The sequence below is a fragment of the Strix aluco genome, chromosome 7, assembly GCF_031877795.1.
Source record: "Strix aluco isolate bStrAlu1 chromosome 7, bStrAlu1.hap1, whole genome shotgun sequence".
Taxonomy (NCBI): Eukaryota; Metazoa; Chordata; class Aves; order Strigiformes; family Strigidae; genus Strix; species Strix aluco.
In genome coordinates, this window is record NC_133937.1 from 32,247,760 (window position 1) to 32,273,934 (window position 26,175).

General features: G+C 37.5%; 1 protein-coding gene across 1 annotated transcript; it reads left to right on the forward strand.

The window, feature by feature from the left end:
• Positions 1 to 1,536: 1,536 nt before the first annotated feature.
• Positions 1,537 to 26,013, forward strand: TDRD1 (tudor domain containing 1). Its single transcript, XM_074830084.1, has 24 exons — positions 1,537 to 1,585; positions 2,972 to 3,042; positions 3,241 to 3,388; positions 3,798 to 3,903; positions 5,061 to 5,121; positions 6,754 to 6,858; positions 7,215 to 7,397; positions 8,041 to 8,187; positions 9,144 to 9,315; positions 10,854 to 10,937; positions 11,312 to 11,488; positions 12,654 to 12,761; positions 14,160 to 14,330; positions 15,732 to 15,980; positions 18,282 to 18,404; positions 19,543 to 19,653; positions 19,835 to 20,005; positions 21,028 to 21,270; positions 21,772 to 21,888; positions 22,105 to 22,215; positions 23,378 to 23,545; positions 23,863 to 24,084; positions 24,260 to 24,306; positions 25,857 to 26,013. Exons 1-24 carry the CDS (start codon positions 1,537 to 1,539, stop codon positions 25,947 to 25,949), a joined length of 3,237 nt encoding a protein of 1,078 aa, XP_074686185.1. The 3' UTR covers positions 25,950 to 26,013.
• The last annotated feature ends 162 nt before the right edge of the window (positions 26,014 to 26,175 follow it).

Here is a 26,175-nt window from a genome sequence, read left to right on the forward strand (position 1 = left end):
AGGAACGCATGGGGTTACCAGCATAAGCATGGATGTTTCACTGACCCTCAGTGAATTTAGCTGAAGACAGAGTGAGAAAATCAGTGGTGCTTTTAAGTAATAAAATCAAAGCAGTCTCTTGCAACACACCGATTTATGACTAACAAATCTTGCAAAACAATTTATGACTAACGTTGTTTTGGCCAGGGCTCTGACAATCATGCCGTAGTTGAAGTGGGAACCACAGAGCCTCAGCCCACAGGGACAGCCGACATGATTAGAGTGCCACTGATGAGGAGGTGCCAATTATGGTGCCGACCCACCCGCTGAGGGGCCAGACCCCCCGCCCACAGCAACCCCGCCCGCAGCGGAGGGGTACTTGTCGTTTAATCCCAGAGGTGGCCGGTGCATGCGCCGCTCTAAAGCACGCCGTGCCAGCGGGCCCCGCGGCCGCTGGGGGCAGGGTAGGATAGCGACGCAGCCAGGTAGCAGAAGGCGACTGCCCGCGTCGTTTCCCGCCGGCTCTCACTGGCCGGGCAGCACGTGCCCCCGGCCCACCGACGGGCCGCTGGGCTGGGCCAGCGTGGCGGCAGCAGAGCCGGGGGCCGCTGCAGGGAGCCGTCTCTTCCCCTCCTACGGCCGGTGATTTCTCTCCAGCCGCCGTCGGTCGTCGAGTGAGGGGCTGGCCCAGCCTCCTGTGTGGCGGAGCAGCGCGGGTTCGAGGGGGGGGCGCCTCGGGGGAAGCTCTGCTCTGAGGGAGGGAAGGAGCTCGGGGTGGTGGGGGTCTGGGGCACCGGCCGTGCATTGGCTGGAGGCTGTGGGGATGTTCCATTTTATTCTGATTAAGATAGCATGTACCAGCGCTACTGTGTTGTGGTTGTGAAAGCTCGTTTGTGGTTGAGTTGTTTGCAGTGCCAATTCAAAGACTGCTTTATTTGCAAGTTCATTTTAATTTGACTTCTCCCATATAATGTAGCAGGATCGTATTTTTATATTTAAAATAATTATGTTGTGCATTAACATCTGGAAAACAGGTGCTAAAAGTTCATTTTGGCAGAGCTCTGCCCACTCAGGAGCTGGTGGTTGTCCCAGTGCTTTGGGCCTTTGCCTGTGGCTGCCCTCCCAGTTGTGAGGAACCAGCAGGCACAGCTAATGCTTCAGTGTGTTACCCTGTAGTACACTCTATCAAAGTGGAGGGGTGATTTATCTAGAGTTTAGAATTTCCTGCAGAGAGGCATGTCTCTTGTGAATCCAGCAAGCTTCATGTGCAGGTGGTAAGGGCCGCTCCTGCTTATCAGTGCATTCCCCTCCTAAAGGACTTTTTGTCACTTAATCTGGAGTGTTTGTTGTTGAGATCTTTAATGCAGTGTTTTAGTTTTTACTGTGTAAATTAAAGAAATAGTAGAGAATTAGTCTCCCAAAATGGGTGCTTAAATATAGCTTCAGAACCTGGCTTAAAAATATTTGTGTGCCTGCCTGAATTAGCCTTTAAATCCATGCTTTTGTAGTTACCTGGCCTACAGCCACCTTTCATCATACTCTGATGTGAACATTTACATGATGGCAGAACCACTTCACATGAATGACAAACATAGGGAAGTTGTAGGTGGAGGTTAAAGCAGCAGAATTGCAGGTGCCAACTTCCTGTTGAAAAGCTCTCAGTTTTGAGGCTGAGTTTCTGAAATATCTAACAAAAGTTGGTATTTTGTGAACAAACAGTACAGGATATTTTTTTGCCAAGTGTAGAAACAGTACAGAAAGTTTTAACTGCAGCACAAGTGCAATAAAAGAGACTTTGACAAAGGTACCTTGACTGTTCTTCTGTAATTGTGAATATACTAGATTATTGATAAACATCATCAGTATGAGTATGGCTTATAAATACAGCTAGCTCCTAATTATCCAAACTTGTGTGGGCTGGAGTGTCTTAGATAATTGAAAAAACAGGATTATTGGAGTACTGGGGAATTTGGCACAGATACTTGCAGTGAGAGTTGGAGTTCCTTCAGCAATGTTTCTTGCCTTCATCAGTGCCTCAGTACGGTCTGAACCATGTTCTCTTTTACTTCAAATGGGGCTGGAGGTAAGACTTGATTCTGGGAGATCTGAGATAGCTTGGTATGCAGCCATCTTGGGTCTGGAGAGTTCATGAAATTTGATTTCATGTTAAACAAGAGTTTTAGTTTAAGCAAAGTTTACAAGATTAACTTGCTTCCAGGTGGGGAAAAAAGGCCATGTAAGCTTTATGTTGGCTTGGTAGAGAACTTGGGCTAATAAGCCTGCCAGACTGCAACAAGCTTTGAATGGCATGTGTAGTCTACAACTGAAACAAATTTTTTGTAGGTAAATGAGTTGTCCACTTATAAAAACATAGTTCCTAGTATGCAGGCTTAGTTGAATGTTTGTTGTGTAAGAGTTGTTTCATAAAGAATAAACTCGCTGGAAAAGACCACAAGGCTTATAAGGCATTCATTGGAAAGTCAAAATCTCTTGCTTCAGAGTATTTTGTTTATGAATGCTTGCTGATGTGACAAAACTATGCAGAAGTATAAACAACATAGGCCACATGTTCAACAGCATTGAAAGAAACTTGTACTGTTTCAGCTACTGTAAAATTGCCCATTGTGAATTTTTGCCCTATGGATATTGGAAATGATGTAACTTTTTTTGTTACTGCTGAACAACTTTAATTGAAACAAATTTATGGATGGAGGACATTAAGACTTATATCAAGTGATAAGCACAGAGCTGTGAAACTGCTGCTTTAATAATACCACTGATGGTAAGTTTGAATAAACGTAGTATTAGAGTGATAACAAGAAGTGACTTCTGGAGTGTGTCATGGTCCTAGCATCTCCATTTGCTCAAACCTGCTATCAGAATAGTAGGAGTAGATAAGAGATAAGCAGAGAAGTCTTGTGTCCATACTCTGTAACACAGGCATGTATTAGCATTGTTAATCAGATCTCTTTGCAAATACTTCTGCTTCTAGGAAGTTCCATGGAAGGCATAGCTGGTAGAGGGGCCTTGCTGTTGAAAGCTGCAGCTGGTAAAGGAAATACTGTGAGTTATTGCACTTTATAATTGCCCCAAATAGTCTGAGTGTTTCTAGATAGCAGAAATGATCAACATATATTGCTCTTTCTAGAACTTTGAAATTTTGACACTTTTTGTTGTCACACTTTGGTATATTGGACTATTTCTACTATAATGGACAGCTTTTTTTCTGGTAAGAACCACTTCAGATTTTTTCTTCCATAGGTGTCTCATTCTGATTTGATTCATAAGAAGCCAAAGAAATTGCAATATTCCTTTGAGAATGCTTTCTCTATTGGCTATGATAAGAGTCTCTTCAGTTCATTAATACCACCACCTCAGATGAAGACTTGCCATCATTGTGGTCTGTTTGGTGAGTGCCTGTTGTCCTGTAGTCTGTGATGCGTAGTATATTTATCAGTGAAACTGGATCAGAAGGTTTGCTCAGAGATGTCTTAAAATGGATCTATATTTTTATCTCTCAGATGCGAGTATACTGATTATTCAGAACATAGTTGGAGTTATGGAACTGATAAACAGAAGAGAGCATCTCCTTAACCAAAAATGTGGGGTTTTTTTCCTTCTTAAATATAGAAGCAATTTGGGACAACTGGGGTGGTAATGTCTGATAGCTATATGTGAATACAAATACCTATTTGTATGTGCTTAGAACTGTAGTGGAACAGTCTTGTAAAGCAGTTATTAAATAATACATGGAGTCTGTATCTTAACAGCTGTTGTCTCTTCTGATATAGATGTTTCTTTTTTTTTTTTTTTCTTAGGATCCCTCAGATGTTCACAATGCAAGCAAATATACTATTGCTCTGCAGACTGTCAGAAAAAAGATTGGCGTGCACATAGTGTTGTATGTGAGCCAGTTAAACAGAAGTAAGTTTCTTAAAAGTTCTGTCAAACAGTCTTTACAGAAAGACAATATTCCTCACAGTACAACTTAAATGACCATGTAAAGGCACGATTACAGTAAAATATGTTCCTTATTTTTGGGCTAGTACTGCATTATCTTATACTTGTCAGAAAACTCAGCTCTGCTGCTTTAGAAGGGTGACTTGAAAGATTGTTGTTCTTAATGTGTTCTGTAGCATGACTTAAAGCAGCGTTATTTTTACTTGTGTTAGAACTACGTGAGCATGCAGTAAGAATACCAGTTTATCACATGACTGTTACTGCTGTTCATGGCATAGGGAAGGGAGAAGAAATGAGACTGTGCTTTTCAGCATTGGAATGGTTAATGGATTGCATTTAACAGGCTCTGAAGAGGCACCCTTTGAATCTTAACTGTAGCCTCAGTGAACTTCCTGGGTATTTTATCTTAGCACAGCTGCAATTAGAAGAAGTTGTCTCAGCCAGGCCATTCTCTAGCTGCTCATTACTGCTTTTTGACATGCCAGTTTAGATGTTCAAGAGATCACTCCCTGATCTGTTTCAATTAAAGTAAGCACCATTAGGTTATAACATGGTAGGAATAGACTGGCTGGCTTTGGAAGAGTTTAGGGGAGTGATCTGAGCATTTAAGCTGACAATCTCTATCAAGGAGTGATGATTGCAGTTCAGTGAATCTGCAACCAGCTGCCCATAATCAAAGTTTACAAGAGATTTATTTTTTTTCCACAAGTTTTTCTACAGGGACTGAATGGGGGGACACAGGGACAATCTGGCATATATGTTATCTGGATATTACTTATGTATTCAACTGAAATAGCAACTTTTTTTTTTCAATTTTATAGTTCTTGAGGTTGATTTGGGATTACAGTGTTAGCAGAACTCAACAACAGCAGTGTAAGACTTCTCCCTTTTAATAAAAAAAATTTTTTTTTTGATGGTAGCATCAGGAAAAACACACCAGATGTTGCATGACACGGAACTAGCAAACTTGCAATTCTGTGTTTTCTTGGAGGAGGAATAAAGATTGACAAAACCCACAGACTATGAACACAGCCTTTTTGTTCTATTTGCAAGTAGGTGTTATGAATGCTACTTGTCTGTCTTTGGTTCTTCCAAATTAACATCTTTTTCTTTAATTACAGTGGAACTAATAACAATGGAGGCAAGTTACCTGCTAAAACTGAGAAGAGAGTTTCTCTTAAGGTATAGAATACAATTTTCAATGTCTTGAATGGATCTGCTGTGAGCTAGTTGCAATATACTTAATTTAACCTATACAGGAAAGGAACAAGTTCCAAAGATTATAATCATCTCCTCATTTTAGAAAGATCAGAGCTTCAAATCAAAAGTTACTGGGAGAAGCATTCAAAAATATGTTATTTCTAGAGTAACATCTTAGCAACACTATCAGACAACTCGTTTTTTGTTTGAAAAAGTTGTGAAAAAGCTAAAAATGAAGACATGTATGAAGTTGCTAGAGAAATATTTTAGGAAGAAACAGATGTAGCTTGTCCACCAGAAAAATTCTGGTGTTTCTCTTTCTTCATAGATCATGAGCTGATGCTTGGAGCATTGTAAATTATCTGAGAAATACATTTAATGTAGTATCGTATAGTAACAGATGCGGACAAGCGTTTGTTTCTTTGCTGCAGCAGGAATTAAAAAATGGCGCAGTTCTCCTTTACGATGTTTTGAAGCCTCTCTTGATCTTAAATTCAGCCAGAAATTTCCCATAGTCTTCCTGTGAACTGCAGGAGGTCATTTTGCTGTCTTCACAGTTTCTTGGGATGATATTTATCAAAGCAAGTGAATGTGTATACCTCCAGCTAGCATTATGTTTGCATTTTACAAGAAAACTTTGCCATGCGCTTCTTTGAAGTAGCTTATTCAGCTGTTTTAACTTTTTGAAGGAATTTGGAAAAGAGACTTCATTTTGGGTCATGAGACTTTTGTTAGTTCATCCTGATAAGTTTCTGCTGTGTGTGTACTTGTGACTGCGTTCTAATGAAACTGATCAAGTGATAGTGAAGGACCCTTATAGCAAGAGGATGTACAACATGAATAAACAATTTGTAGTCAACCTATTTTGAAATATCAGAAGGCTTTATTTTTCCCTGATTCATTTTCTGAAGCTCAGGTAAGTTCTGCAGAAGTAAGAGAGCTTATAGTGCATATTGAACAATATTTAATGTATTTTGCTATTGCAGTGAGATAGTTTTTTTTTGTGGAAAATCTTCTAGAAGGATCTTTGTTGCAAGTAAACAGTTTGGCAGTTGCAACAGTAATCTCAGTCATCGTGCATTGTCTGTAGTATGTTGGACCAAATGTGAAGAGGTTTTCCCTAAGGATGTGTATGAGGTTATTTTTCTAATGTTTTTAGGATGTCACAGACACAGATGGTATGCATTAGACAGGCTATATTAAATGTTCAGACTTTTTTAAAAAATGGATGCCAGCAGTTAAAGCAGTAGCTGTAATCTACTCTGTGGTATTAAGGCTGCAGGGAAGCAGGTGGAATTATATTCCTTTTATTTATGAGAGTATTAGAAGCAGGAAATACAGCTGAGTTGTTGTGTAAAACAGGTGTGAAAAGAAGAGCTGGATGTGTGACTTCAGCACTTGTTTTTCATTGTCTGGTCAGTATAACTCTGTGATCATGTTTTAAGTTATTCTCAAGAGTAATACAAAGTCTGTAAGACTCTTATTGAAAGTCAACAAAAGCACTTTTTTTACATGTTTATTGAAATGATAAAAAGGTCTCTTTTCATTTGTTACTACAAGGAGCTACAGCTGAACAGCTTCAGTTTAAACATAACTTGTAGCTGTTTTAAATAGGGTAATTCAACTTCTGTGGATTCTCTCAAGACAGAAGACCATGTCGAGAAAATAATGCTTTCAGATCTCCAGACTCTCGGGATCAAAAAAGCAATGAAAGTACAGGTACTTTTATTTTGGAAGAATCCTACAATGCATTATTAGGTTGCATTTGAAGCTTTGTTAAGCATATATAGCTGCATGTCACCTCAGCTCTTTGTCTCATTTCCCTCCCATGTAAAATTCCTTTATTTTTATAAAGATGAGTAAATGTGAGTGGGGCTCAGGGGGAGAAAGTGAGGAAGATTATTTCTGTGAAGGTGAACATCCCTGGTTTTGTTCCCTGCAGTTAACTGCTGCTAGATTCAAAATGAAAGAACAAAATCGGGTATAGGTTGAAAAGCATTTACTGAAATGAACACTGGTCCTGAATAATACGCTGTTCTTGCATAATTATCATCTACTATGGCTTTTCTCTCTAGGGTACAGTAACAGAGTTCAAGAGCCCACGTGAATTTTATATACAGATGAGTTCTCCAGAAGTTTTAGACCAGATCAGTAAACTTTCTGCGAAACTGCAAGACTGTTATGCTAACAAAGTTATTCAAGAGCAATATATTCCTGTCAAAGGGGAGGTGTGTGTTGCAAGGTGTACTTTGGATCAGGTAACATCTGATTGTCCATAAAATAAGCATTCTGTGTTGAGCTCATCATGTTTGCATGCTTTGCTTTTATGGCTCTACCAGTGAAGGCTGCTAATTAGAGATCAGTTTATTGTGGTGGAATTGTGGTAGTAACTAGCTTTATAACATCTGGAAATCAGTTTTAAGGTACTGATTATTTTTTTTCCCTTCCTCCTCTAAAAAGTTTATTTTTGTGTGTTTATGTACTTGAGCCCTGTAGACACTGTTCGTCCTACTGTTGCTTGAAGGCTGTGTGTGTTCTTAGCAAGTTTAAACTACTGTAGTTAGAAGAGTTTGGAATATGACTCTGCTTAAATTAGTTTATTCTTACTTAATTTCTTACCTGACTTTTCCGGTTGCATTTCTATAGCCACATCTAGTTCCTGTTTCCCTTCACACCCCTTTTTTTGTGTATCTTCCCCTTTTTCTCCTCTGTTATTAGCAGATTCTTGATCAACTGTATGGTCATCATAGGAGTAGAATTTTATCATCACAGCAGTCAACACTACAGTGAGTTGTATTCATCTGAGTTGCTTCAGAAGTGGTCACTGCCTTTGATAAACAAGCCTGAAGTAAAACAAAATACGTTGTGCTCTTACTAAGAGTATTGTTTATTCCTACACAGACCTGGAGTAGAGCACTGGTAAAAGATCTGGATATATCTCAAAGGAAAGCACAAGTATTCTATATTGATTACGGAAATGAAGAAAGCATTCCACTCTCCTGGGTTAAAGCTCTGCACAAAGACACTGAACTGTTGTTTCCTCCCTGTGTGAGTTCTATTTTTCTAACAGTAGTTGAGGTGTTTTAAATTAACAGCTCTGAAATGAGTGTAATTCATGTCTCAGTGTAACTGTCATTATCACAGTATTTTGTGTTCAGTGAAAGAGATGCATAAAAACTGCTTTACTACACTAAGTTCACCTTCCGAAATGTTTCCTAGCTATTCCATGGGAGTGAGGAAGGCTGCCTGGCTTTTTTATTCCTAGTCCCAGAATTCTTGGGTTCTGAGTTGATGGAAAAAAACCCTGCAGGGCAGTTAGGTCCACATGTCCCTTACACGCTAGAGGACAGAAGGGGAAACATTCTGCCTGCGTGTTGTAATCTGGTTTTACGCAGTAGTGAAAAATCACTTGTAGTTTGGGCAGACTTTGTTTGGAGTAAAGACAGCTGTTGGTGTGAGTTCATTGCCATACTATGTGATGTCTTCAGTTACAACAGAGATCGTCTAGCTTTAATCTGCGAGTTAAACTAGTATGTTTAACTACACACAAAGAACAACAGAGAAGCAGTCTTTCAACCAGTGACAACTATGACTAGCCACCGTTGGAATAGTGTTCATAGCTTGTTTGTGTGACTTTTTGCTGGGTCCATGAAAGACTTTGAGAGCTGTTTGAATCTTGACTTAAAGCCTTCAGTGTCTGCTGAGGGCAAGTTAGGACATGCACCTGTGGTCAGATGTGATGTGTGATACAACCACGCCTTACGTGAGATACCATAAATAGTGGGAGAATCAGAGGAAATGTAGTTTACAGTTTTTGAACGTAATTTTCTAATTCTTAACTCTCTTGTAAAGAAGTTAATTGAATTGATACACCTTCAATTCCAACAGCAGCTTTAACTTTTATATGCAAAATTATATTTCTGAGGGTCTTAATTACTTAGTCACTTCTTCTACAGGGCAAATAACCCCCTATCCCCTCTTGTTCTAATTGTAATTCTTTCCAGGCCATTAAGTGTTCCTTCGCTAATTATGATCCAAAAGAAAAAGGATGGAGTGAAGGCATAGACAACATTTATTTGCAACTCATAGGAAAGCACTGTTCAGTAACTGTTGTTGATGTATTACAGGAGGAAATGATGTTGAGTTTTGCTGTAGATGATGTTGTTCCTGATTTTGGTAAGTGCTTGGTAGTGTATATGGGGGGGGGGGGAAAAACCAACACAGTTGATAGCTCTTTCATGTTCACTTTCGCTACCCCTGCCCAATACCTTTAAAAGAGGAGGGTTTTTGTCTTTTGTTCTCCTCCCTCTTGTTATTCTCCCAACCTGCCCCTTGTTTTTTTGTTTGTTTTAATTTTCTTTTATCTCACCTTTCCATATAGAGGTCACTGTACCTGAAGTATCTTGTTATGCTTAATAACCTTAAGTTTTAGTAAGTTACTTTTTCAGTAGAATTGTAATAAATTCAGTGTTTTGCACATTATCTTGTTTATTTTTCTGTTTTAATAGACACATGCAGGTTTGGGACCATGTTGTTCCTTTTATCTCGTGCATTTTTAACTCTTTAAAAATGATAGTATCAGTTTCTAGTTTCACTAAGGATTTTAGCAGCTTCTATTTTGTACATGCTCACTAAAAAAGTATCTCAAAGAAAGTGTAACCACTGGGTATTGTTGTATCTAGTTGGAGAACTCTTAAGCATGTTTATATTTCTAATTTAGCAAGCCTCAGCAGACAGAGGCAGGCAGAGCACTTGACCTTTGAGGGGTGTGAATTCAGATTTTCAGTTGAGCTGGGGGAGTGGCTTTGATTGTGAAACCAGATCAATACACGGAAGGTGGTGTGCTTGTTGTCATTATTCGGAGGGCTCTTTTGTTTGTGTGTTTTTCTGGCTGCAGAGCAAGAACAGCATAGTGGTAAGAGCATGTTCTTCTCGCTGATATCACACAGAAGCTTTGAAGGAAGTGATGGTTGATTCTCTTAGCTTGCTAAAATTCCTGATGTGTCGGCAGCTTATCTCCATAGTCCCTGGAATCTATAAAATGATGGTTTACCTTAGTCCTGTGTAATTCAACTGATTTGGGGCTGTGCTGGGCATTTTTCACACTTGGTTGCTTTACAGCACAATAATGGCAAAGCAATGTAACTTATCAACCTCTTGGAGAGAAGATGATCGCAAAAATATCACTGCATTCATGAAATGTTGCATGCATCTATTCTGTGATTTTACAAGCAACTTAAACACCTGTATTTGGGTTTTCAGTTGAAAATAATTACATTGAAAGCTTGGAACACTGTTTCATGCATTGGAAATGGAATATGTAATAGCTAAAAACCTCAAGTTTTCTTTGTAAATCTTGGTAACTCATTGGATACTTAGTGTTATAAATATGTAGGTAAGTTACGAATCCTTGTGTTTGAAAAGGTGTAATCAGTTTTTCAGCCAACAGTCTTTAGTGACTGAGTAAATGTTGACTGTTACTGCTTTGCACATTTCATTTAGTCAAACAGTCTTGGATCTGTGAATGTCTTCAGAAAACTTAAGTAGACTCTGAAGCTACTTTTATTTTGCATATTAAGCACTCAACAAATAAGTAGAACATGCTCACCTTGTGATAGGAACGTAGGTTAGGCTCAGAAAATGGTTCTGAAATGAAACTAAATGATGACTATCTTGTATGGTAAATAACTTTGTTTCTTACATCTGTATTTAAGGAGACTGCCAAGATAAAGTACCTTTAGAAATCAGGTCTGATTTAACTCCAGGAAGTAATGCCAAAGGAGGAGACTGTCCAGAAGGTAAGCAAGCAAGTCAAACTTCTTGGTAAGAGACAGAAAAAACTTTGGGAATTTTAGGTCCTCCCATGTTGCAGGATATTCTGAATGTAGTAAATACTCCAGCTGTTCACCAGCATCACCTCCTACTTAAAAACATTGGCTGGTGGAGCTTTCGTCAGGTCACTAGTGACAGTAGTACATAGCTTTTTAATAGTATAAAGTACTTGTTAGTGATGATTATGTGAGCATTGATTTAATGGATAATATGACAGGAGCCTTTGAAGTCCAAAGAGTCAGCAAAAAGAATAAACTACTTCAGTGTGTTTAAATTTTCAGAGTCATCTAGCTTTTGATCAGCAACCTTTTTTTTCTTTTTTTTTTTTTTAAATGTACAGTGTCAGAAAACCATTCTAAAGGAAGTAAAGAAAAAATACCTGAAGATGAAGCATTTCTTTACTGTGGTAATTCAGTTGCAGCGTGTGTCTCCGTATGTATTGGAGATGCATTTTCTGGTGTGGTTTCCAGCATTCAAAACCCAGAAAACTTTTTCTGTCAGCAGATGCACAGTGCCCGTAAGTGACATGTTGAAAATGGGATGTAAGATACCTAGTATGGCGTTTTGGAGGTGTTGCTGGTCTTGTAGTTTGACCTGAAGTGGTGATTCTCTTGTAGCTTTAGGCTATGCCTTAGTCACTTAACAGCTGTGGTGGTGTAGAGGATATTTTTGGCAGTGTTAGCTGTTAATATTGCTTACTAACCTGTAAGGTGATAATTTGTGGGCAGTCTGAGTAGTGCAAAGTAGAAAAATGATGTGGCATGGATTTTTGCAATCTGAAGTCAATTTGTATCATAAATATTTAATGTTAAATATTCTCTCACATGTTCCAGAAATGTGAGTTTCTAATTACTGTGTTTATTCCTATAATGCCTTGTTGCTTTACCGCTGGCGGGAAGTGTTTCCTTGTAGGCTGGGTGTGTGAACTGAACTTATTTGTTACATAGTATGGGGAGAATATCCAAATATGAGAAGGCCAGATAGTAGTGCTCAAACCCTGCTTTGGTGTCTTCTGATACAGTAAAATGTAAGACTGTAAGTAACACGGTATGGGCCAGAGTGCTAGGCTGCAGGGACTTCTGTGCATTGCTCACAGTGCCCATAAACAGATGACTGGGGGAGAATAAGAGCAGAGTTAAGTTTGTGGGATGTGTTCTCCTAGTGCTGTTCCAGTCAGCATTTTCCTTCAGCTAAAAGGGCTTTTACATCAGATCACATCCAGGTGCATCTCCTACAGTGGATTTGTCTTTTGTGTACTTGTGCAGCCTTTGAATTCAGGGTAGACTCAGCATAGTGTGTCCTTCGGCAAGAAGTGGCACTTGCCATCTGCCTGTAGTTTGAAGAGCTGTCTTCCTTGGTTTCTTTCTAGCATGCCTCCACTAGCTTGCTGTCAATTCCTACTGGCTTCAGTTTTGTTCCTGTGTTGAAAAAGTCTGTGACTGGTTTTCCCTGTCCATTCTCTTTACCACTGTGATTCCTCAGACTGACTCGAGGACTCTCTTTGATTTTATTGATTGAAGAGTCCCAGTCTCATCGCTATTTTGGTATTATGTTAAACATTACGGGAAATAATCTCCATTATACTGCAAGATGTTCTTCCGGGCTTTGAACTTAAGATTTGTGTACTTTTGTAATAATTACAAGACAATGCATGTTCCAAAATCTGTATATTTTAACATCAGGTCAACTTGCTGAGCTTCAAGTGTCTCTTAATGAACATTGTGGCAAATCTCCCAGTAGTCCAGCTTTCCATCCTCCTGCTGGAAATGTGTGCTGTGCCCAGTTCACAGGTAAAAATGGAGTGAAAATATAGCTCTTAATTTATGTCATTTTATTACAAAAAATAAACACATTCTATAATTAGGTTTAGTAGTGTTTCGTACAGAGTTTATTTTGTCTGGTTTTAGCTGTGGATAGCATTTGGTAGTTGTGATTTTAAAAAACTATTAATAGCAAATGATGTCATCTATAAAATACTAGTTTAAAAAAAGCCGTTAAATGGTCCCTTCATTGAGCAAACTCTTAACATTGGGTTCATTTTTGTATAAAGGAGCTTTTTAAGAGACCATGAAGAGATTTGGTTTTTTAAATGTTGGTGAGCACTATTTCCTGTGGCTGGAAATAAATACAGACTTGACATTTTAGACCCCCAAAAAGGGACAGAAGAAATGGGATTATATGTAACAATGCTACTCAGATAGACTTCTTCTCAAAACGTTATTTAGCCAAGACCTGGTAGTCTTGAATTCTATGTTCATAACTTAGTTTCCAACTCATGATAAAATTGAATCTTGCCTAAACATAGGCTAGTATTCTGCATAAAGCAGTATTTTGTGCTAGGAATTAGTCAGTCTATTTGAAAGAAATACCTTTTATTTATTAGAATCTAAAGCCCTGTTTCCTGGAGTGCAGTAGGATGAAGGTGAATCTCTTTTCCTTACAGATAATTATCCTTTTCATCCAGCTTTTAACAAGGAAAACGCTCCACATGTTGCTGTTCTTATGCCTTTTTTCTGGTCAGAAATGTTGCTGCTACAACTTACTTACGTGATTGATAAACATTCCTGGTCATTTATTTCTCCATTTCCTGTGGCTTTGCTGCATTTTTAGCTGTGGGAGTGAACAGATAAGCCAAAATAAATGTTTTTTTGCACATTCAGAAAAAGGTAGTGCTGCCAGTAAGCTGTCTTGGCCTTTGAATGGGTCCTGGTTTCAGGTGCCTGGCTAGGGAAAGCTCTCAGTTCAGTACCTCAGATGTCTTGATAAATTTGAGTAAGCTTGTATTTCTATTTCTCAAATACTTTAATAGAATTAAAATACTGAAATTAGATCTGTTGTGTGGCTTTTGAATTGCATGTCATTGTGGTCAGTTGAGATGCTGTTTGTTTAAATGTATTGAACATAGACACTACATCCACATAAGGTAGTCAATTCTTTGTTGCGATATGTATTTGTGAGGCGGGGGAGTTCTTTACAGAAAGAATGAGTTTGCAACACCCAACTCATATGAGGGGTGATGGTGGTGGATGTTGTGTCCATAAGGGTTTTGTGAAAGTTTGTGTGAGCTGTAGGGCTGCTGTTTTATATTGAGAATGACATTTTATTTTTATATTGGTTTGCCCCAGAAATCATTCTGTTCTCAGAAGTTTAAAAGCAAGTATAATGAACATCTGTATCTTCCTTTCTAGAAGACGATCTTTGGTATCGTGCTGCTGTTATCCAATATGTTTCTGAAGATACTGTTTTGGTAGGCTATATAGATTATGGTAATTTTGAAGTTCTTCCACTGACTAGACTTCGTCCTATGATTTCAAGATTAATGGACTTGCCAGCTCAAGCCATAAGATGTACTTTAGCAGGTATGAAATAAATTATAAGCTGTTTCAAACTGGTTAGAGGTGAAATAAGTGGGGTTAGATAACAATCACACCTGTAGTATCTTATATCGAAATATGGGGAAGGGTGGAGGTAACAGTAGGTGTTATTTCCAGAATTCTTAATTGTTATGGCATATCTACAAAACATGACAAGTCTTTCCTAATGTACTTGGTGACCTGTAGTTCTATGTTTGGAAAACTGTGTTATATTAACATACCTGTTAGGTTTTGCATGTGCTTTTATTCTAAGCAAAATTCAGTCACCTACTAGCTTTGTGGAATTACTAAATCTGTTGTGGTTCTAACAGTGCAGGGGAAGGTAAAACTTCATTTCATATTGAAATTTCGAACTATATTTCTCCTCCTCCCCTGGGGCAAATCTAGTGAAACTACTGATAGACTCCTCTCCATAGGCTTGTGAAATCTGTCAAGTTGGAAAGGACATTGACACTTCCTAGTTCATCCTTCTGTCTCAAGCAAGGTTCTTACTCTGTTTTTTTGACGTACTTGTTTAACCTGCTGTTGGAAATAGTTTATTTTCTGTTTGTTCCCATCACTATGTCAGATAGTCCACCCCTTTGCTTCAGTACCCATCCTTTAGAATACTTTATGTCTATCCTTCCTTACAATACTTGATATTTAACCTGATTTTCAGATTTTTGGTAAAGAGCAACATTCTAGCTTCTTTGGAGGAAAACGTGAAACAATGCTTTCCTTGTATGTAGAAGTGAAACTGATGCATACGGAATATGACCTAAAGAAATCTCTTTTTATGATGCCCATAGCTGATAATGAGTATTCTAAGACTAAGGAAGGTCCTAAACACAACATGGACACAAAAAAGTGATCAGAGAAGATGTTTCATGATTGCAGTCAAGGATTACTGCTGCATAAAATACATCTTTCTGGAAGGAAATTTCTGCCAATCTGTTACTATAAAGTTCTGGTTATAACTTGCATTTTAGAAATAAACTTAGTATCATAAAGAGTAAATGTTTAAGGAGGAAGAAGCTTACAGTAGCAGATACATTGGCTGAGAGATGGTTAAAGTTGTTTAAAACCATAGATTGTATTCATGAGACCCAAAGACTGACACTTACAGACATTCATACTAGGGAAGTATTAAATCTGAATTTATGCATCTCTTTGTGTAATAGACTAGTTGTATATGATCTTTGTCAGATTTTCATTAAATCAAAGTACTACGGAAGTTCAGAATCTAAACTGAGTTTGGAATGTTGTTACAAGCGTGAAGAGTGGAGGTGAGTTATGTGGTGTATCTGCTGCTTAATGTATTTTTTTAGACAGTGTTGTTGTACCTTTCCACATATTGTTGAGACTTGGACTGTCCTCAGAACCTTTCCATATTATGTGACTTTTTAGGTGTAAAGCCACCGTCACGACCCTGGACCTCAAAAGCTATTTCTTTTATGAACCAACTGGTGAAAGACAAAGTGCTCACAGTAAAAGTAATGGATAAAGAGAGTGATAGATCTGTGGTGGAGCTCGTAGATGCATCAGTTATTCCTGTAATAAATATAGCGAGCCATTTCAGAGAGAAAGGCTTTGCAGCTGAGGAATCAAGGATGGCCTTACCAGCAATTGGAACGAGTGATGTTAAGCCAGCAAATGGTGAGTATGAGCACATCCTGCTGAACTGGCACTATTAAACCTCCTACTTTGGAGACAAAGAATGCAAGCTCTTAACTGGTAAGAACTTTGCAGTCTGGCTCATGAAGTCTGACCTTCGCAGCTCTGAAGTTTAGCCATGGCACCTTTCCCATGAAGAAATTGTGTGTTTCGTTGTGTGTCCATGTGTGTATATAGATGTGTGCATACATAACAAAGTTGCAATTGTTTACTTTTGGAAGACCAGATTAGTATTTCACTTCCTATGGTTAGAAGTCTTACGATTTCCAGTTGAAGCAGGATATGACTAGTTAGTACCTGCATGTTCTTATGGCCTTGTCCTTTAGCTCAAATAGTATTTCATCTTCATTGTCCTATATTTTACATCTAAACCTAGTCCTTGAAAATTTGTTTGACTGCAGTAGCCTATACTACTTCAAGGCTGTGCCTGAATTGCCTTTTTTGCATTTAGTGACCAAAGCTTCAATTTGAGAGATTTTCAAATTTTATGTCAGGTTTCTTTGTATTGTGGGAAGATTCCTAGCTTCTCTCATACAAAGTATGATAAGCCCCTCTTACCCATCCTGTAACTGGTAAAACTATATATTGTCTCCTGATCAGGCTATACTAACAACTGGGGGAAGTATTTTTGTCAAGGTGATGTCCAAATTCCTTAATTTTGATCTTCTTCACTAGATGATTTGTGGCCAGGACATGGTTATTCCTTATCTTTGTTCAGAAGGGTAAGGAATCTTGTATAAAATTCAAATGAACAGTAACTTTCATGGTTATATCTAAACACATTATGATCTATGGCCATCTTCCTGGACCTGTTTTGTACTTCATAGGTTTCTGGGTTACTTCTCACCTTTTTTTAATTTCTCACACCAAGTGGAAGCTTTTGAATGCAGGTTCTAAACAGATTATCAACTTTTGTTTTACATGTTTTAAAACTTGTGGGTTTTATATTGGAATTTTAACAGATACATTTCTCTGTCAACTTGCAAAATAATTTTTCATTAGCTTGTTTCCTTTATTTAAACTTAGTGATTAAATCTCTGATTGCTGGATCCAGCATAGTATAAGTGTAGATTTTAGTTAACTTGCCAGAAATTAAGAAACAATGTCTTTTTTGGTTTAGAGAACTACTTAGAGGAAATTTCACCCTCACATGAAAAAATAAACAATTGTATTTCACAGTTGTTAAGCATTGTAAAGCTTTCTTTAAATTTGAGCCATTTGTTAAGTTTTATTTTTCTTGTCAATATATCTTCCTTTTGGAGTGAAAAATTCAACCAGGTTCTACTTCTTTGAGCCTATTGCTCAAAATATGCCAGCTGTGCTTTGACCCTTCAAGTAGGGATCTGACAGTTGCTTATAGTGTGAAGGACAGTCTTGTATTCCACTGAAAATAAAGGAGATTTGAGAGCCTGTTTGGATTTTTTTTTTGTTGTTGTTGGTTTTTTTGGGGAGGGTGGGGTTTTGTGGGTTTTTTCTTTGCCTGTTGGCAGTATGATTTAATAAAGTAATCTACTGTCAGACATGATACTGGGCAGATGGAACAGCACCTCAGCATGGCCATCCCTGAAGCTCAAAACTTTCTTGAGCTTCATTTTCAGGAAGTAAAACAAACACTTAAAACAGGAAACGTCTGCCAAAGTTGGAGTCCAGCCACTTGGGCTCAAGTCTTAAAAAGGCTGACAGTATTTCTGCATGCTGCTGCCTACCACAAACTGTAACAAACTTAACAGCTATGAAGAATACAGGAAGATTTAGTAATATGCTAATGGAAGAAATGATGGCTTCTCTGATGTGCCATAACTTAGTTTTCACATGATCTATTCCACAACTTGTGTTTTTCAGGTGCTTGAATACAATATATAGTACCAACTTCTGCAACCAGTCTTTCTATTAATCTTTTTGTTCTTTCTCCTCCTTAGACCGTTTCCAGTACTCTGACAGCTGTTTCCCTCTTCTATGCCCCCTACTCTGTTTCCCAACCAAGGTTCCCCAGAGTCCCTCTTGCTCAGATTATTGCCACCTATTCTGTACCTCGTTGTGATTACTCTTCCCTGCTCATCGACAGCTTGCCCTTCTCAGGAATGATCAGATACATTAACCAACAGGCACATTTTTCTTGCTTTTATTTTGCAGAGGCTCTCACTGGTAATTAGTCTGTTGGATTATTTATAACAAAAAATTTGAGGACATGAATGAGTGTTCAGGATGTATAATTTTTTCTCCTGTAAAAGTTATTTTAATTTCTCTTCCTTCCTCTACTTCTTTCTTCTCTGTTCTCTCTAGAGTATGCAGTTAAGAAAAAAATTTACAAGTGGAGTAGATTAACTCTTAAACAAACAGTAGATGTCGTAGTGTGTGCACTGTACAATCCTGGAGAATTCTACTGTCAGATTTCAAATAACAGTGGTACGTTTATTCAGCTTTTTTCTTTCTGCTAGTTTCTTTGCTTCCATTTTTCAAATGGCTTGTCATTTATTATAGTTCTAATACATTACTGCTTCAAGTGAGTTTATAGCACCAAGGCTTACCTCTGAGTTTTTTTATCTAAGAATACAAGTAGAATGACGAAGAAATTGGATCATGGTATGTAGTGACTCTGAAATTGAAATCTGAAAATGTTAAAGGTAAGCAGTTGAATAAAACTTAAACTAAGAACGTAGAGAAAAGTGAAAAGAGGTACCATAACCTAGGCAAAAGATATCCAAAGAAAAGATAGCAAATAAGAGACATGTTCTCTGTGCCCATACAATATTTACTGGAGCTCTCTTCTAGTACTGTTCTAATTTATAAAAACTTAAAAAGATTCAAAAGGGATAAAATGACATGAAAATGAGAAAAAGCAGCTTTTGAGACTTGACTTCCCCTTAAATAAGTTAAAAAAAAATTATTGTTCCTTGCAACTATAAAGGCTTCTGATAGCTACCAGCTTTTTAACCTACTAGAAACAGATCATGATGAAATTCAGTGGATGGAAGTGGAAGCTAAATTCATTCAAACCAGATCTTAAAAAGTGAGGGAAGTTTATTCCTTGACTTATCTAGGGATAATATAGATTCTTCGTAGCTTATTGCCTTTAAAATATGACTGAATTCTCCCTAAAAGTGATGTTATAGAGCACGCTAAAGGACTTGATATTAAAAAAAAACCAAAAACAACCCAACAAGCAGGATGAGATCCCATAATCTGTCATGTGCACTGGCTGAACTAGATAATTCCCATAATGTTATCTGGCTGCAAAATATACTTTAGATTTAGGAGTGAAAGGGTCCTTTTTGGATTAGCAGGAAGAATTACTGGTCATTTTGTTGTTACTCTGAACTAATTTGTCAGTAAATAATCAGCTATCTCACATCTTCCTGCTAATAAGTCTAAGTTAAAACTATTTAACTCAGTGTCAACAGTTCTTTTTTTTAAGACATTCTAAAATTCCCCAAAATCTCCCATCGAATCTTTTGTAAGCAAGCTATGCATGAACAGTATGAATAATGTTCAAGTCATTTTATTTTGTTGATCTTGTCTTCTTATTTTTCTTTATAATTTTCAGAGTTACTTGCTCTAAACTTACTTAATGAATCATTGTCTGCATACTGTCAGAAAACACCACCAAATGTTGTTAAGCCTGTGAATGGAGAACCTTGCTGTGCTTTTTTCTCTGGTAAGTACCAGACTAAAGTATTTTTGGTTTTATGGGGTGAACATAAAAAAAAAAAAAGCAGCTGATAGTTTACATTGGCAGAGGCTAGCAAAGAATTGGATTTATTTACTAAAAGATAAATTCTGGTAAACTTATTAAATGTGTGAAGTAATTTCTTTTTTAAAAACTTTTTAAAAATTAGATGATGGTAACTGGTACCGTGCTTTGGTGAAAAATGTTACTTCAGATGGAACTGTCAGGGTATGCTTTGTGGACTATGGAAACGTTGAGGAAGTACCACTGGATAAAATACGGCAGATCTCATCCTCGTTCCTAAAACTTCCATTTCAAGGAATTAAATGCTGGCTCTCAGGTGGATCTTCTTATGAATTCTTTCTCTTATAAGGGCTGTTGTGTTTAGAGACTTGCTGATTTGGGAGAAGGAGGTGATGACAGGGTATACTTCACAGAACTCTGGTTTGGGGTTTTTTTTAAATTTGTTTTGTTTTTATTATATCTGTTGCTTCCAGCCTCTAGAAATTGGAGGAGCCATTGTTTTATCCTTACTACACAGCAGACTGGAATTTAACAGAAAGATGGTGGCTCTTCCCAAAGCTCCTGACAGTGCTGGGGAGTGATCTGCATGGAGGTTACTGATTTACCAGTAAAAAGGAACTTGTTTTAGTTCTGCTTCATCTGTAGTGCTTACTAGCTTTTGGTTGCTGTCTTGTTAGGAGCAAATGTGCTCTTGTGCAACTTATTTCTCAAAATTTTTGCAGGCAAAGGAGTTAATCTGTTTTTATGAAGCAAGTTGGCCTTTCAGTTCTCCGTAGGGATGCTTCATTTGATTGCTGCAGAGTTTGGCACCATACTGCTGTTTCTCAGTCTTTTACCAATTCCCTGCCCCTTTCTTTTCCATACCAAATAACTCAGAATTATTCTTTCTTTCTAATGTAGTCTACTTCATTTAAAACTGAAAATGTGGAAATAGAAAAAAAACTCAAACCCACATTTCGTCAGGGTGTCTTCTGGTGTTTTTTTGGTCTCTTAAAACAATTAGTTTTTCTCCTCCTTTGATTAAAAAGGCTATATTAAACTGATTCATAAACAGCCTTAACAGTGTTGTTTGTGCTAAGGTATGAGGATTTACTTGGTAGAATATCATAAAATGTAGGAAACAAAACTTGGGAGTGCTGAGGAAATGTGTTCTTTCAGAAGAAGGGAGGAAGAGGGAGACCAGTTAACAGGATGAAGTACAGTGTGTATTCTGAAGGTAGTAAAAGTAGCCTTGGTATTTGGAGTTGTGCTTTAAAAAAAGGCATTTTTTTAGGGAAAATACAATGTTGAAGAAAGTCACTTAATGGAGGTATTTTGAACAGTTCTCCTACTTCCTAGGTATAAAGCCTGGTAATAGCAAATGGATTCCAGAAGCTACAGCAAGATTTTGTATGTATACTGCAGGAAAAAAGCTTCAAGCCAGAGTAACTTCCCTTTCCAGGGATGGAGCAGGTGTAGAGCTTATTGACAGTTCCACAGGTCATCCAAAAGTAATTAATGAGATATTAACTTCTGAAAAATTGGCTGTAAAGGAAGTTCTGCAAGATAAAAATAACTTTCCAAACAAGTCTGACAAAAAAGGTAATTAAATGAATGTTAACTTTTAGATTGAACAAGAATTTTCAGTATTCGAGCCTTTAACTGTGATCTTGTGTTTTAACTATAGTTACTATTGATAATAAAGATGCATAGTTTTGATTATATTGTCAGTTTTTACAGTTAAACACAACTGCCCTGCAGGTGGCATTGTAGACAAAAAGAGAGAGATAAAAATCGCTGGGTTTGTCTTAAATGAATGCTATTTGAATATTTGATAGTAGAGAGTTACAAACTTGCTACAACTTAAATTTTCCCATGTTTACTTTCCAATACCTTATTTTTCTGAGGTGTTTTTTACTTTAGCTACTTTTATATGCTATTAATGAACAGCAAAATAAGCAAGAATTATCTTGGTTTAGATTTCTCTTCTTGAAGACATGCAGTTGTCTCTAAAATTCAAAAAGATATGCTGTAACAGTTACTTAGAATGTGTATGTGTTTGGAGGAAGGTGGTACACTGCATTTTCTTATTATTTCTATTAGAAACTTCACTTGCAAATTGGAAGTTGATAGAATTGGCTATAGATGAAACCATATCTGTCCGTGTAACAGAAGTTGTAAGCCCAGACTTGTTCTATGCTGTACCAGTTCAAATTGAAGGTAAGAAAAAGTGTTCACTGTTCCTAATAATCAGTAAGAAGTCACTGCTGCTAGCTAGTTTATAAAATGAATGCCTATAGCAAACTGAACCATGTGGAAATGTAGCTCGGACTGTAGAAAATTACAGAAAATTCCAAGGTTGGGAGCAGGGAAGCTTAAAAGTATGCTCTTCATTATACCCAAATGTGGTTAATTATCAGATGTTTTTTTCTGTAGATCAAGAGAAGCTACACAGGCAGTTGATTGAACTAGACAGCTATTGTAAATCTTGTAAGAACCAGCCCTTCAAACCAAAACTGGGTGAACCCTGTTGTGCCAGGTTTTCAGGTGAGACGATTGCTTGTTCCTGTATTTCCTTGACCACGTAACACACAACTTCCATTTTTGCTTTAGAAAAAGGGAAACTGCCAACTTTAAAGTGCTTACAGATCTCTTAATTCAGTTACAAAGGATAGCCTGGCTGCATCTTCAGGGCAAAGAAACTGACAGTCTGGAAAAGAAAATAAGAAATAGGTTGTGCCCTGCAAAATGTATGGAACTTTAAGAGGAAAGAAAACTTGTTACTGTTAAAACGGAAATTTGTTGTGTTTGAGTCACAGGGGCATGAAATTCATGGGAAAGCAATAGTGCACTTGCATCTATACAGACCCACTTCCAGTTTGTGGGTGACTGGGTGATTTTTTTGTTGTTGCTTTGTGCAAGCATGGGGCAGTGACACTGACTATGACAACTGATCATTCAGCCTTGTGAGCCGAACAAGCTGTGCAGGCTTAGCAAACTTAGTTCAAGTCAAAAGTAGTTTTAACAGTGAGGGGACTTAATTTACTGTCTTAGTCTTTCAGAAGAGGGGATACTCTGCCGATTACATTAGCTCTATTTAAAAAAAAAAAAAAAAAAGTAGTGTTGATTTATATTAAACGTTGACTGCACGTGGATTGTTACAGGAGATCTGGCTAAGCACTGAAAATGAACCTCGGTGCTAGATCAGATAACAGCTCATGGAAAACAGCATAGATGAATTAAAAAAAAATACTAGGCTGACCACAACAGTGTACCTAAGTGTTTGACAGTTCTTTTTAACTTCCACTGATTTATATTTTTTATTATATTTTTTTTGTTTATGGCTCTTCAGGGTAATTGAGGAAAAAAGAGTAATTTTTTTTTTCTCTTTGGTTATGTTTTGAGAGGCGATATGCATTGGGAAACAAAGGTAAGGAGCTAGAAATACAGTGTGCAGACATCCTTAAAACAATATTGTAATAAAAATATTTTCTGCATAATTTGGGCAAAATGCTGAAAGCAACACTTTATGAATACAGCAATTGGAAACTATTCCCTTGTTCACTGGGCTTGCTTCTTGTCAAGTGGCCTTTTGTATATACCAGAGTATTTAAAAATTCCTGGAAATCTATACAGATTCTTGTTCTCTGGGTAAGCTGTTTATAAGATGGTACTTCATAGGTGATTCTTCTTGTCCCAATCTTTTCAGGTGATGGCCGTTGGTACAGAGCTCTTGTTCTACAAAATTACCAGTCTGTAGTGAAAGTACTGTATGCAGATTATGGGAACACAGAAACTTTACCACTTTCAAAGGTGCTGCCAATCACTGATTCGTACTTAAAGCTGCCTTTCCAGACAATTATGTGTTCACTTGCAGGTAAAAAAAGCCCCAAAACAACCAGAAAAACCACCCTGAAAAAAACATGATGATTTTCTTGAATATTATAAATCTGTACCTATTCTGATCATAGTGTTCATTCCCTAATACTGAGAAACAACACGATCTGCTGAAATAGTGTACTGGTTAATACTGTGAAAGCTGTTTTAGTTAATTATCTGTAGAATCTAAGCTATTTATATTAGGAAAATTTAGCAGCATATTTTCAAAAACAGCGATAGCATTATGTGTAAGTTTCAAGTCATATCATGTAGGAATTCTTTAAAGAACAAACTTGATTGTACTTTTTTTTCCAGGAATAGAGAAAGCAGAGTGGACTCCATTATTACTTGACAAGTTGAAAGAAATGTTATTGAATAAATACATCACAATTACAGTGAAAGGGATTAACGGAAATGTTAATTTAGTAACAGTGGAGGAACTTTCTGAAAATGGTAGTCTGAATGTGGCTGACAAACTGGTAGTGGAAGGTTTGGTCAAATCCTGCAGTGCTGAAGACTTACATACTGAACATCAAGGTACATACTTTCACTTAATTACTTCAGATTACTTAATTTGAAGAACTGCAGGCATGTGGGATGCCTAAGTGACTTTTCCTTCTAAAAGTCTTGGAGAATTCCACATGCCACCTCTTAAATGAGGGAAGCAGTGTCCATGTGTGTTTTGCTCATTCACTTGCTTTGTTTTTTGTAGGCAATGGAGTTGAGGCCAAATGCTGCTGCACAGAATTAAAAATGCAAGTAAGGTTCAGTCGCAAGCAATACTTGCTTTTTTTACATTTCCAGAATTTAAAGAAAGCCTGTGTGGGGAGCAAATAGGAGTAGGGAGATAATGACTAACCAAAACATTGAAGATACCCAAAGTGAATATCCCAACAGTTTTTCTCAGTTTGTTTTGTACATGGTAATAATTAGAGTATCCTGAAACTGAGGAAGGGTAGTGTATAGATCACACAGACTTCATTAGTCTATGTTTTGCCACACATACAGCTTTTTTTTTTTTCCTCTAGAGTATGAAGGCTCAGGAGTGTTACTTTTGTCTGTTATGTAAAGGTAGTTGCTGTGTTTTGTATGAACTGTCATTTGGACAAAGGGCAGCTGGATTTTTTTCAGTAATATGGCTGTGTTTTGCTGTGGGTACAACTACAACTGGGCAGACAGATGCATGTGTAAGAAAATCTGTACAATGTGTATTTCAGGTAGCAGAGAATAATATTAATATGTGCCACAGCTGCAGTCACGGAGCTAGGGCTGAGAATTGGAGTTCAGTAGAATACTGGAATTTGTAACAGTGTTTGCCCATAGCAAGATTAGGTTTTTTCTTTTGGGGAAAAAAAAAGTAGCTCTTACAGATCTGGCATATTCCTGTAATTTTTGAAAGCTTTCTAGTTTTAAGCTTTCTCATATTTTTTTTTTATTTCAGTTTAAGCTATTTATGAAAAATTAGAACTTTGGATTACTAAAAGTAATTTTAACTATAATAAAGATGCATCAGCCTTTCTCAAAGTGAGGAATGAGCAAAATTTTTAATTTTAAAGACAGAAACCCCTTTCACAGGCTCCAAACACCTTTCAAGGCTCAAAAAGAGCCAGAGGCAGCAAGGTGAAAAGCAAAAATATGCACTATGATATTTTGGAGGTAGGAAAAGAGCATTTCTATTCAAGGTCAGTTAGACCTTAACTGCTTGAAAGTAAGCATAGTTACCAGGAGTTTAGTGGCAGAAAGGCAGTAAAACTGAGCTGTTCCTGTATGTAGTTGATTTCTCTGTCCCACTGTAGGCTGTTGAACTCCTTTTCCCTTACCCTCTATATCTCTTTGATCTTCCAGTTTGATCTATCTAATGTCTTTTCTGACTTCAATTTGGTCACTTTCTGTTTTCTGTTATCCTCCCTTACTCCCATAAATTTGGCTCAAAGTCTCATGACAGAGGAAGACAAGACATAAGATTCCAATATAACAGAAAACATCAAGAAATAGACATGTGTGGATAACCAAATTTAAGATCCTGATCTCATAATTTGAGTATTTCATCAGTTTAGTTTGAGGAAGCTGCTTTTTCTGGAAAAAAAAAAAAAGGGGGGGGGGGGAGGAGGATGGGCAGAGACAAGTCAGCTACAAATCTGCTGGGTTTTTTTTCCCTCCAGAAGTTTTTACAGCAGAAAGGAACTGTATATTCATTGAACTAATACGGGATTTAGCTGAGTTTATAGTTTTAGGATCTACCCTAATCTGAAATCAGCAATTAAAAACCCCCCCAAACCTGTGTGTTTCTAATTCTGCTTATTCCACAGCTTAAAAGGCATGAACAGATCCTACTCTTCCTTTTAAACAAGTATGAGAATACGGATGGATTCACAGCAATGAAAAAACTGTTGGACCGCTGAGTCTCTGGCATGTGCAGTTTCATTTGCATGTATACCAGGTTGCTGCAGATCCTTTTTTGGAAGAGCAAGTATATTAATCAGCTTAAAAATAAGAGTTGCTTTATAGAAATTCTGCTGTTCAAGTACCTGTATTATCCATATGCTTGGATTGTTACTGTAAAATAAGTGTGTAACTTGAAGGATTTCAAGGCTACAAGTTAAGTTTTCTGTTCTGTTTTTGTTTTAT

What these genes read in the sequence shown, in the direction of transcription:
- TDRD1 (XM_074830084.1), top strand. Translation starts at nt 1,537, where the DNA reads ATGATGGCAGAACCACTTCACATGAATGACAAACATAGGGAAGTTGTA. An exon ending in AACTGTTGTTTCCTCCCTGT is followed by an intron (nt 8,188 to 9,143) that starts GTGAGTTCTATT and finishes AATTCTTTCCAG; the next exon opens with GCCATTAAGTGTTCCTTCGC. An exon ending in TTGCTGTGCTTTTTTCTCTG is followed by an intron (nt 19,654 to 19,834) that starts GTAAGTACCAGA and finishes TTTAAAAATTAG; the next exon opens with ATGATGGTAACTGGTACCGT.